The 12,101-nt window shown below is 40.5% G+C and overlaps 1 protein-coding gene across 3 annotated transcripts in view; it reads left to right on the top strand.

The window, feature by feature from the left end:
- The window catches only part of LOC105480141 (enoyl-CoA hydratase and 3-hydroxyacyl CoA dehydrogenase), a 71,094-nt gene that overhangs the window by 51,544 nt on the left and 7,449 nt on the right, over positions 1-12,101 (top strand). For all 3 annotated transcript variants that reach the window (XM_011738650.2, XM_011738652.2, XM_011738653.2), the window contains one exon: positions 5,460-5,801. In XM_011738650.2, coding sequence (XP_011736952.2) covers positions 5,460-5,801 — 342 coding nt within the window. The remainder of the gene's footprint in view (positions 1-5,459; positions 5,802-12,101) is intronic.

Raw genomic sequence — 12,101 nt, 5'->3', positions numbered from 1 at the left:
TCTGATGTGTGCTATGATGTTGAGAAGCACCCCCAGGAATGCTGGGAACAGAGGTAATATCACAAGACAGAGATCCAGTTCTAAGATATCCCAACGCTGTCTATGCCCTGTTACATGGCATAGATTGCACCAGCCGCCCAGGCTGCCTTCCACTTGCACCTCCATGCTCTTGTTCTCTCCTTCCTCTCCCCATCGTCCGTTCTTGCCTTCCTTTTAGGTCACCGGCAAATTAAATCATCTGTAGACCCTAGGGGAGTTCCCCATTCTTCTCTGCTGAGTTTGCTTTCCCATAAATTGAGGATTGGGCAACTCTTTGGGTAATCGAACAAGTAATTGGTGGGCCTATTGGATACAGTTCATGTTTTTTCAAAGTAGTAGGATGAGAGGGACCACATGCCTTTAACCACTGTCTTCTTTCCATTCCTGAATCCTATTCTTTAACACCATATGGGAAATCATTAATTTAGAAACTCATTCTTTACAATACTACTTACTAATCAAGCATTAAGAAAATATTCCTGTCTCTTTGATTAAAAAAGGAGGTTGAGATTATACAATATATCTGTATTACCATGTGCACATTATTACATCCAAACCTTACGTTCCCTTGAACACGCCTAACACACCCAATGCCAGATGGACTCAATGCCAGATGGGCTCATGTTCATATGTCTTTTTATGGTGAAATTGCTCTGGTATAAGCCCTGATAGGCTTTCTGTCTAAATAACTAAGATGTACATTTTTGATTAAATGGTTTTATTTTTTAAGAGATGCCAGTACATTATAGAAAACAACTTCTGGTATAGCTGAAGTTTTGGTAACTATAAGTTGTTATGAATTTATTATTTTATGAAAACTTTGGAATCATTCCATAAAGTTATTTTTTTAACAGTACCATAAGGATTCTTATTAAAATTTCATATATAATACATATGGAAAATATTTATATTTTTATGCTATTAAATATTTATATCCAGAAGCATGGGGCTTTTCTGTTTTTATTAAGGTCTTATTTTATGTTCTTCAATAAAGTGGTATCGTTATCTTCTGAAAGGTCTTGTACCTTTCTTGATAAATTCATTTTTAGATATACTTTAACAGCTTTAATGAGGCATGATTTGCCTCATAGATTGTGCGGCTATCCCCATAAATCAATTTTAAGACTTGTCCACTCCCACAAAAAGTTTCTTCATGCCCATTACCACTAACTTCTACTCACATTCCCAGCCCTAGGCAACCACTGATCTTTCTGTCTCTATAGATTTGCATTTTTTGGACATTGGATCTAAATGGCATCATACCATGTGTAATGTTTTGCGTCTGGCTTCTTTTGGTTAGCATAATGTTTCTGAGGCTCATCTGTATCTGTATTGTAGCATGTGTCAACAGTTTGATCCTTTTTATTGCTGAATAATATTCTATTGGATGGCTCTGTCACATTTCCTTTATTCATTCAATAGTTGATGGATGTTTGAATTGTTTCCGGATTTTGCTGTTATAAATAATGCTGCCATGAATATTTGTAGACAGGTTTTCTTTATGGCATCTGCTTTCATTTCTCTTGTGTAGATTCCTGGGAGTGAAATTGCTGGGTTGAACAATAAGTTTATGTTTATCTTTTTAAGAAACAACTGAACTGTTTTCCAAAGCGATGTGCTGTTTTATACTCTCAGAAGCAATGTATGAGGCTTCCAGTTTCTCTACATCATCACCAACATTCAGTAGTGATGTCTTTTTATTATAGTCATTCTAGTAAGTCTAACTGCATAACAAATGACCTCAAAACTTAGTGGCTTAAAATCAAACATTTATTCCACAATTTCTGTGGGTCCAGAATCCAAGTGTCCTAGGTCTTCTGGCTTTCAGATTTCAAACGAAGCTACAATCAAGGTGTTGGCTGTGGCTGTCGTCATCTCGGGCTGATTGAGAGTCAGGGGGAGAATCTGCTTTCAAACTCACTCAAGCGGTAGGATCCGGTTCCGTATGGGCTGTTGTACTGAGGGCCTCAGTTCCTCACTGACCGTGGGCTAAAAGCCTCCCTCAGTTCTTTGCCATGTGGGCTTCGCCATAGGGTGGCTCACAACAGGGCAGCTGGCTTCCATCAGAGTGACCAATTTGAGAGGGCAAGAAAGTATGAGCAAGACTGAAGCCAGAGTCTTTTTGTAACCTAGTCTAGAAATGACAGCCCATTACTTAGAGGCTGTCTACCACATTTGTTGTGGTTTTAATTTGCATTTCCTTAATGACTAATGATGTCGAGCATCTTTTCGTGTGCATATTAACCATTCACATACGCTCCTTGATGAAATATCTGCTCAAGTTTTTGCCCATTTAAGAAATTACATTGTTTACCTAATTATTGAGTCATAAGAGTTCATTACATATTCTGGAAACAAGTTCTTTATTTGATATTCGATGTGCCAATTGTATTTTCTATCGCAGTGATAACAAATTACCACAAGCTTAGCAGTTTAAATCATCTGAAATTATTTTCTTCCAGTTCTGTAGCCTAGAAGTATTCTAGAGGTCTCCCTGGGCTAAAATCCAGGTGTCTGCTGGTGCACTCTTTTCTGGAGGCTCTAGGGGAGAAACTGTTTCCTGCTCATTTGGGTTGTCGGCAGAACTCAGCACTTTGCACTGTAGGATCAGCGTCCCCGTGTTCTTGCTTGCAAACTTGCGATCTTGTAAACCAAAGGTCAATCCCAGCTTCTAGAGAATACTGCATTCTTTAGTTCTTGCTCTCCTTTCCTCATATTCAAAGCTACATCAGTGCTAACAGGTCAAGTCCTTTGCATGTTGCATTTCTCTAACCCTTCTTCCTTGTTGAATCCCCCTCACCACAGTCAGGAAAGATTCTCTGCTTTTAATGACTCATATGATTAGAAGGCACTCACTCAGATAATACAGGGTAATATTCCCCATCTCAAGGTCTGATTTTTTTTTTTTTTTTTTTGAGATGGGGTCTCACTCTGTCACCCAGACTGCAGTGCAGTGGCACAACCTTGGCTCACTCACTGCCACCTGTCAGGCTCAAACAATTCTCCCATTTCAGCCTCCAGAGTAGCTGGGACCACAGGGGTGTGCCACCGTGCCCAGCTAATTTTTTGTATTTTTGGTAGAGACAGAGTTTCACCACATTGCCCGGGTTGGTCTCGACCTCCTGAGCTCTCGGCCTCCCAGAGTACTGGAATTACAGGCGTGGGCTACTGCGCCCAGCCAAGGTCTTTAATCTTAATCTCACCGATACATCCCTTTACCATGTGAGGTAATACATTCACAGATTCTGGGAATTAAGACATGAACATTTGTGGGGATGTTATTCTGACTACCACACAAATATTTTCTCCTAGTTTATGGCTTATCATTTCTTTCTTTTTTTTTTTCTTCTTTTTTTTTTAGAGACAGAGTCTCACTCTGTCACCCAGGCTGGAGTGCAATGGTGTGATCTTAGCTCACTACAGCCTCCGTCCCACCAGATTCTAGCAATTCTCCTGCCTCAGGCTCCCGAGTAGCTGGGATTACAGGCGCACATCACCATGTCCGGCTAATTTTTTGTGTTTTAGTAGAGATGGTGTTTCACCGTGTTGCCCAGGCTGGTCTCGAACTCCTGAGCTCAGGCAATCCACCCACCTTGGCCTCCCAAAGTGCTAGGATTACAGGCGTGAGCCACTGCACCCAGCTGTCATTTCATTTTCTGATTGATATCCTTTGAAGAACAAAAGTCTTCAATTTTTATGAAGTCTGATTTCTTGTTTCTTTTATATGTCACGCTTTTGGTGTTATATCTAAGAATACTTTGCCTAACCCCAAGGTCCTGAAAAATTTTTTGTATTTTCTTCTAGGAATTTTTATAGTATTAGTTCTTCAATTTAGATTTGTGATCCATTTTCAGTTGCTTTTTATATATGGTGCTAGGTAAGGACCTAAGTTTTGTTTTTTTGTTTGATTGTTTTTGGCGTGTGGATATCCAATTATCCCACCACCATGTGTTGAAAGACGCTCCTTTCTAGGATTTTTTTCTGAACGATTATGATCTAAAGTGTGTTGTTGCTTTAGGGTAACAGTATGCTTATGTGTGTCTGTTACCATGTCACTGTGCTCCTATGCTGAGTGCCCTTAGGGGACTAGAATCTTTCCAATAAACCACGTTTGAGATAGTATGAGTCAGTGTGCAGTGTAGCCCACACTTGAGAGTGTGGATGTATATGCACAGTCACTTTGCTCTGGGTGGAAGTAGTTTATTGTTGACTTACTTTCTCTGTGCTTGTTCTCACAGCCCCCCTTTTCATATGTTGCTCAATCTCCCTATCCCTTCTTGGTGCTTACACATCTCAGACCCTTGAGCCAAACCCTTGCCAATAACAGTATTTTGGTTCTCAGTTCTGCTCCCTCTGGTCGTGGAGCCTTTGAATAAAAATGCACACAGCTATTCAGTGGGGTTTAGCTGGAAAAGGTGACCTTCCAACTTCACGTCAACTTCTGGCTCCTCAAACAGCAGGTTGGCAGTAAGGCAGGGAAGTTGTTTTCCCATTTCTTAATGAGCAGATTGTGAATATTTCCATATAGATTTTCTACTATTAATGTTCCTCTGATTCTTTGTTTTAAGATAAACATTCTGAATGTGAATAAAAAAAAAAAAGAGAGAGAGACTCTCCTTTCTTCCATTGAATTGTTTGGGCACCTGTATTGAAAATCATTGGCTATAATTGTAAGAATTCATTTGTGAACTCTCAATTCTCTTCCATTGATATGTATGCCTATCCTTGCATCAATATCACACTGTCTCCTTTTCTGGTTTTTGTTACTATTAGGAATGGAGTTAAGGTTATTTTGAATCTAAAATATTCACTCAACAATAGACACTAGGGACTCTACTACAGGGAAGGGAGGGAGGGCAGCAAAGGTTGAAAAACCAGCTTTTGGGTAGTATGCTCACTACTGGGGTGACGGGAGTATTCATATCCCAAGCCTCAGCATTGTGTGATATACCCATGTAAAAAACCTGCATATGTATGCCCTCAATCTAAAATAAAAGCTGAAATTATTTTTAAAAATTAATAAATAAAATATTAACTCAGAACTGTTTTCCTTGGACAGATTAATATTTAATCTATTATAATTAATATTTAATCTATTGATTAAATTGATTGATTAATTAAATTAATAATTAATCTATTATAAAATGGTCTTGGTCTTAGATTAAAAAGAAAATACAACTTTTATGCCTAAACTAGGTCATCTAAAATTGCTTTGAATCTACTAAATTCTATCTTATAAGACTATGTTGTAAAAATATCAGAGATGTTAGTGTACATAGGTTTAGTGTACATGAAATATCTTAATGAATAGCCTTTAGTTTGTGCTTTGAATTTGAATAGTTTAATGTTATTATTATATTTTCATATTTCCTTTGTACAAGTACCATTTCCAAAGCTCTGATCATTCTTATTCCTTTCAGATCAACCGCTAGAATCCCGTAGACTCTGCAACAAGCCAATTCAGAGCTTGCCCAACATGGACACCATTTTTAGTGAGGTCCTCTTGAAGATGCAGAAGCAGTACCCTGGGTGTCTTGCTCAGGAGGCTTGTGTCCGTGCAGTCCAGGCTGCTGTGCAGTATCCCTATGAAGTGGGCATCAAGAAGGAGGAGGAGCTGTTTCTGTATCTTTTTCAATCAGGGCAGGCTAGAGCCCTGCAATATGCTTTCTTTGCTGAAAGGAAAGCAAATAAGTGGTCAACTCCCTCCGGAGCATCGTGGAAAACAGCATCAGCACAGCCTGTCTCCTCAGTTGGTGTTGTTGGTAAGAGCATGGGGTAATGAATGGACTCCTCCAAATCCGCTCATGTAATGTGCTACCATTTGCTTAGGGCCACCAGATGCTAGGTTTCACATAAGACACATTACTTGTGTTTGCTAAGCTAATTCTCACACCGCCACATGAGCTCTCTTCTTTAACCTAAGAGGCCTAGAGACGCCAGCCTTCTCAACAGTGAGCTAAACACAAGTAGGGTGAAAGTCGGACCCTAGGTCTGACTCAGACTAGGAATGTTTTATTCTTTTTTTCTTTGAGACAGAGTCTTGCTCTGTCACCCAGGCAGGAGTGCAGTGGCGTGATCTCGGCTCACTGCAACCTCCACCTCCCGGGTTCAAGTGATTCTCTTTCCTCAGCCTCCTGAGTAGCTGTGACTACTGCCACCATGCCCAGCTAATTTTTGTATTTTTACTAGAGACAGGGCTTTGCCATGTTGGTCAGGCTGGTCTCGAACTCCTGGCCTTAAGTGATCCACCTGCCTCAGTGTCCCAAAGTTCTGAGATTACAGGTGTGAGCCACCATTCCTGGCCTGGCATTTTTTATTCTGTGCTACCTCTTCCCTGTATGAATCTCTCATTCCTGGATTTCCTGATGATGATTTGTACCACATTTCAAGGTGTGGCCTGTCGCTCTCATAGCTAGGTATTTGTCATGAAGTCTCTGTCTTTCCGGCCCCCGAGCCATTCACTTCTCCTGTTCAAAACCACTATCCTCAAATCCATCTAAACCCTGAAACCATGGCTTCCCTACTTTTTTCCCTCTGGAATTTTCCCAAACAAAATATCTTCTTTCCTCAGAAGCTAGCTGCCTGATTGGCTTCTCTGGGCCACCTTCCTAAGCTTCACTTGCTCTTAGTCTCGGCTCAAGAATGGTCTTTGGTAGATTTTTAAATCCCTTGAGATGGCAAGTGAAACATTCTTTGCACCAGCTCAGGTACAATCTTCTGGGGAGAGGGTCCATAGTTTACTAAAGGCATCAACTTTCTTCCTTTCCTTTTTTTCTTACATTTAAGTTTTTTTAATCATAATTAAAGACATGCAAGAAAGTTATAATAGTACAAAAAATTATCACATACTTTTAATCCAGATCCTCCAAATGTTAATATTTTACTATATTTGTTTTATTTCCCTCTCTCTTTTCTGAACTCTAAGAATAAGTTACAGACTTATGTGTATTTCCTAAAACTAAATATTCTCTTACATGACCACAGTATAATTTATCTTAAAAAACATGGCAATTAATATAAAAAACTATTATTTAGTCTATAGCCCTTATTCTGATTTTTCTTTCTTTTTTCTTTTTTTTTTTTAACCATCTTTACGATTTGTAAGTAAGTATACAGTTCAGTGGTAATAAATACATTTATATCCTTTTTTCCCCCCTTCATCTCCCTTTTCCCCCCACCCCTTCCTGGCTTTTGGCAACCAGCAGTCTACTCTGTATCATTACGAGATCCACATTTTAAGCTCCCACATATGAGTGAGAACATATGATATTTGCCTTTTAGTGTAAAAGCATCAACTTTCTTAACCCTTGCCCAGCTCTTTAGCACAGTGGTCTCCAACCTTTTTGGCACCAGGGACCAGTTTCACGGAATACAATTTTTCCACAGACTCAGGGGTGATGGTTTTGGGATGAAACTGTTCCACCTCAGATCATCAGGCATTAAATTCTCAGAAGGAGCCACAGCCTGGATCCCTCGCACGTGCAACCTAGATCCCTCGTGTGCGCAACCCAGATCCCTCCCATGTGCAACCCAGATCCCTCGCACGCGCAGTTTACAATAGGGGTCACACTCCTGTGAGAATCTAATACCACCACTGATCTGACAGGAAGCGGAGGTCAAGGCTGAAATGCTCCCTGGCCTGCTGCTCACCTCCTGCTCTGCTGACAGATCACGGACCGGTACCGGTCCACAGCCAGAGGTTGGGGACCCCTGCTCTAGCACCAACCCAACTTGGAGGCAAAGATCTCACTCCACATTTTCTCAGTCTGTTTGTTGTCTCAACTCAGCTTTGGTATCAAAGAATCTGTCTTTAATATAAATACATTGTGTTCTTTTCAGCTCTGACTCCGTTGAGGTCTATCCTTGGTTCACTTGTGATTTTTTTTTTTTTTTTTTTTTTTGAAATGGAGTTTCGTTCTGTCACCCAGGCTGGAGTGCAGTGGCGCAATCTCAGGCTGGTCTTGAACCCCCGACCTCAGGTGATCCGCCCACCTTGGCCTTCCAAAGTGCTGGAATTACAGGCATGAGCCTTTGTGTCTGGCCTCACTTGTGATTTTTTAAGAAGATGGATAAGTAGAGTGACAAAGAACTATGATTGTTCCTCTTTTTGTACTATTAAATATTTCAGCAATGCCAATATTTATTTCTAGTTGTTGTGCACTTACCTCTTTCTTCTCCCTTCAATTCCTTCAAGCCAAGAATAATTAATGCAAATAATAGCAAGCTGGTAAGTGCATCAGTATTGTGTTTGTCAACCATTGTTTGAGAGAATTTCCCAATTTTGTTGTGAGCCTTTCTTTAAAAGGCTTCAGGTTTGTTTCTGGCATATAATGTTTAAAAGTTTGAAGTATTTTTTTAAAACGATATCCACATTGTTTTGAAAAATATTGGAAAGGGCGTACTAAATATATAAAAGACACATAGATAGAAATAAAGTAAGAGGATCTGGACGTTTCTGCCCTCTTCGTGTGTACTGCCACACTACCCTGCATTTCATCTTCGTGATGCAGCCTTCTACTGCTCCCTCGTGTCCTCTGAAAGACTCCATAACCCGCCTCTGCTTCCTGACTGAAACCCAGCTGACACTGAGGACCTGCATCTGCTGCCCTCTCCAGGGAATGCTGCCACTTCTCCCACACTCCATGGGCCTCTGGGTCACTTCTCAGACCATTGCACTTTATGGGACACTGTCCTTTGTGGTCCTGCCCTGTGGTCTTGTCATTCTATCCCTTTTCATTACTGTCATGGCTCCCCCTCCATTTGCTGAAAACTTTAGTTCCTGGCTCACAGCTACCCACTTTGGCCCAAACCCTGCTGCCATCCTGGTTGTCCTCATTGTCTCTATGGACAATCATTCCCTGCTTGTAGCATCTGAGTTTTTTGCCTCCTTAGACTCAGGGACATTCGCCTCACCTCACTTCCACATTCCACACTCATTGCTTCTCTACAGGTCTTGTCATTACCCTGAATATTTCTCCACTTCTAAAATCTGAAACCTCACACTTCACCAATACCTCATATCTTTCCTTATATCTTTCTTAATGGGTTATTTCAACTACATCCATTACTATATCAACTCCCCTTATCTTTATTTTCTTCTTATTCAGCTTTAATTTTAGGAGTTATCATTTCAGCCACTCTCAGGCCAAAGTCTCCAAACTCTGTGATTCATTGCCCTTCCATTGTGCTCCCCACAAAATCCTCACCCTGATGATCCCAGTTGTTTGTTGTTTCCATGAGCCCAGGCCCAGGCTTCTCAGCCCCGCAGGAGATGCAGTTCCAATTGGTAACCCTGCAAGTTCACATTTTCACACCACACGTGGGCTCCCAGGCCCGTCAGGATAGGGGAATGTAGTTGATAAGAAACTGCAAAACTAGCATTTAAAACATCCTTATTTGGTATTTACTTCTCTGAGTAGAAGAGGTTCCTGATCAAATTCAATTCCATGGCAGTCAAATGCAGTAATTTGGCAGGGGAGCAGGACTCCTTCTCCCTGTCTATATGCATCTGTGAGGCAAAATTAGAGAACTATATGAAGCTTGAAACTAATAGCTAGGAGCTAGGTTCAAAACTAGCAGAGTTCAAAACTAGCTAGGTTCAAAACTAGCAGATAGAACCCCACATTCTATCTTTTAATGTAGAAAAGGTTTATCAAAGCTAAAGTTTAGGATACAAGTTGCTATACAAGTGAGAGTTATTCAGCCTGCTTGTTCTTGAGAGAAGTGCAGGGGGTTAATAAATTTGGAAAACTGTGTCCTTAATAATTTAATATATTTATTATATAGTATTGAGTAATTTAATACACTTGGAAAATTAAATAAATATGTTCTGGATAGACTAAATCAGTGATTTCTGATGACTGATACATCCTATCTTCAAAACCAATCCTCCATGCTAGTAAATACAAAGTATAGAGGAGTAATATGTAAGTGGCTTTCACAAAGCTTTTTTATCCACAGTGGACTGGTTAGGCAACAGATCATCTGCTGCTGTAACAGGTAACCCAGCGATCTCAGTAGCTTAACACAATAAGTATTTATTTAATGCTTATTCCATAAGGTCATTCTAGGACCACGGTTTTTTCCCACTAGTGGCTCTGCCATTCTCCATGATAAGGGTCAGCAAGATTTTTCTGTAAAGTTCCAGATGGTAAATATTTTAAGCTTTGTGGGCCATACAGTCTCTGTTGCAACTACCCAAGTCTACCATTGTGCACTAAAACAGCCATAGAGCCGGGCGTGGTGGCACAGGCCTCAGTTGCAGCCACTAGGGAGGTCGAGGCAGGAAGATCACTTGAACCCAGGACATAGAGGCTGCAGTAAACCAAGATGCCACCACTGTACTCCATCCTGGGCAACAGAGCAAGACCCTATCTCTAAAAACAAAATACAAAACAAAGCAAAAAGCCAGCCATAGACAATATGGAAACAAATTAGCCTTGTATTCCAATAAAATTTTATTTATGGACACTGAATTTTGAATGTGAAAAAATTTTTCATGTGTCACAAAACGGTGCTTTTTAAGTTTTTTATTTAAAAATGTAAAAACATGTTTTTGTCTGCAGGCAGTGTAAAAATCAGCAGTGGGCAGGGTTTGACCTATAGGCCACAGTTTACCCCATCACCTACTTTAGGCCTTCTTCAAGGCCTTGGAGTCGTTCTCTGCATTCTCTACATCTGCGTATCTAAGGAGGATCTTGTGGGAGATTTTAGGAGCCAATCTGGGAACCCACATTGCCCCCAATCACCACCATAATATTTCATTGATCACAGTTACAGGCCCTAACAGGATGCCAGGAATCTAGAAAGTACAGTCTTCTGTGTGCCAGGAGGAAAATGAATTAGTGTTGGAAACAAACAATAACATATTTTTCATCAAATAATTTTTCTTCATTTTCCATTTTTTTCTTGCCTTTGCTTAAAATATTTCTCCCTATGTTTCTCCCTTCCTCGACCTGGATGGTTCAACGTCCTGAATTTTACCTATTACAGTCTAATCTGCCTTTAAGATCCATTTCAAATGTCTTTGTCTTGAAGCTTTTCTTGATTCATCCAACTGAATATAATTTTTTCCCTTTGAATCAAAGAAATTTGAACTTTTCACATCATTTACTTTACCATATGGAATAGATATTTGTGAACTCCTCTTTCCACTGCTAGATCAGAAGCTCCCTGAAGGTTGATGCTCCTCATGTTTTTTTTTTAAATAACAGTTTAATTGAAATGTAACTCATATATAAAATTCACCCTTTTATTTATGTAGGTATTTATTTATTTTAATTTTTTTTTGAAGACAGGTTCTTGCTGTGTTGCCCAGGCTGGAGTGCAGTGGCACAATCTCAGCTCACTGCAATCTCCACCTTCCAGTTTCAAGTGATTCTTTGTACCTCAGTCTCCTGAGTAGCTGGGACTATAGGCATGTGCCATTATGCCCGGCTAATTTTTGTATTTTTAGTAGAGATGGGGTTTCGCCATGTTGGCCAGTCTGGTCTCAAACTCCTGGCCTCAAGTGATCCACCTGCCTCAGCTTCTCAAAGTGCTGGGATTACAGGCATGAACCACTGCGCCAGGCCAAAAATCACCCTTTTAAAGCGATTTAATGTAAAATGGTACAGCTGCGACTGGGCACAGTGGCTCACGCCTGTAATCCCAGCACTTTGTGGGACCGACGTGGGTGGATCACCTGAGGTCAGGAATTCGAGACGAGCCTGGCCAATATGATGAAACCCTGTCTCCAGTAAAAATACAAAAAACAATTAGCCAGGCATGGTGGCAGGTGCCTGTAATCCCAGCTACTTAGGAGGCTGAGGCATGAGAATCGCTTGAACTCAGGAGGCGGAGGTTGCAGTGAGCTGAGATCACACCACTGCACTCCAGTCTGGATGACAGAGCAGGACTCCATCTCAAAAAATAAATAAATAAATAAATAAATAATAAAATGGTACAGCTGTTATGGACAACAGCATGACAGTTCTTCTAAAAGGTAAAAAGGGCCATATGATCTAGCAATTCCACTTCTGGATGTTTACCCCAAAGAAATGAAAGCAGAGCCTGGGCACAGT

Source organism: Macaca nemestrina, chromosome 2, assembly GCF_043159975.1.
Source record: "Macaca nemestrina isolate mMacNem1 chromosome 2, mMacNem.hap1, whole genome shotgun sequence".
Lineage (NCBI taxonomy): Eukaryota > Metazoa > Chordata > Mammalia > Primates > Cercopithecidae > Macaca > Macaca nemestrina.
The sequence above is the reverse complement of the archived record's forward strand: the minus strand, read 5'-3'. Positions and strand labels throughout refer to the sequence as shown.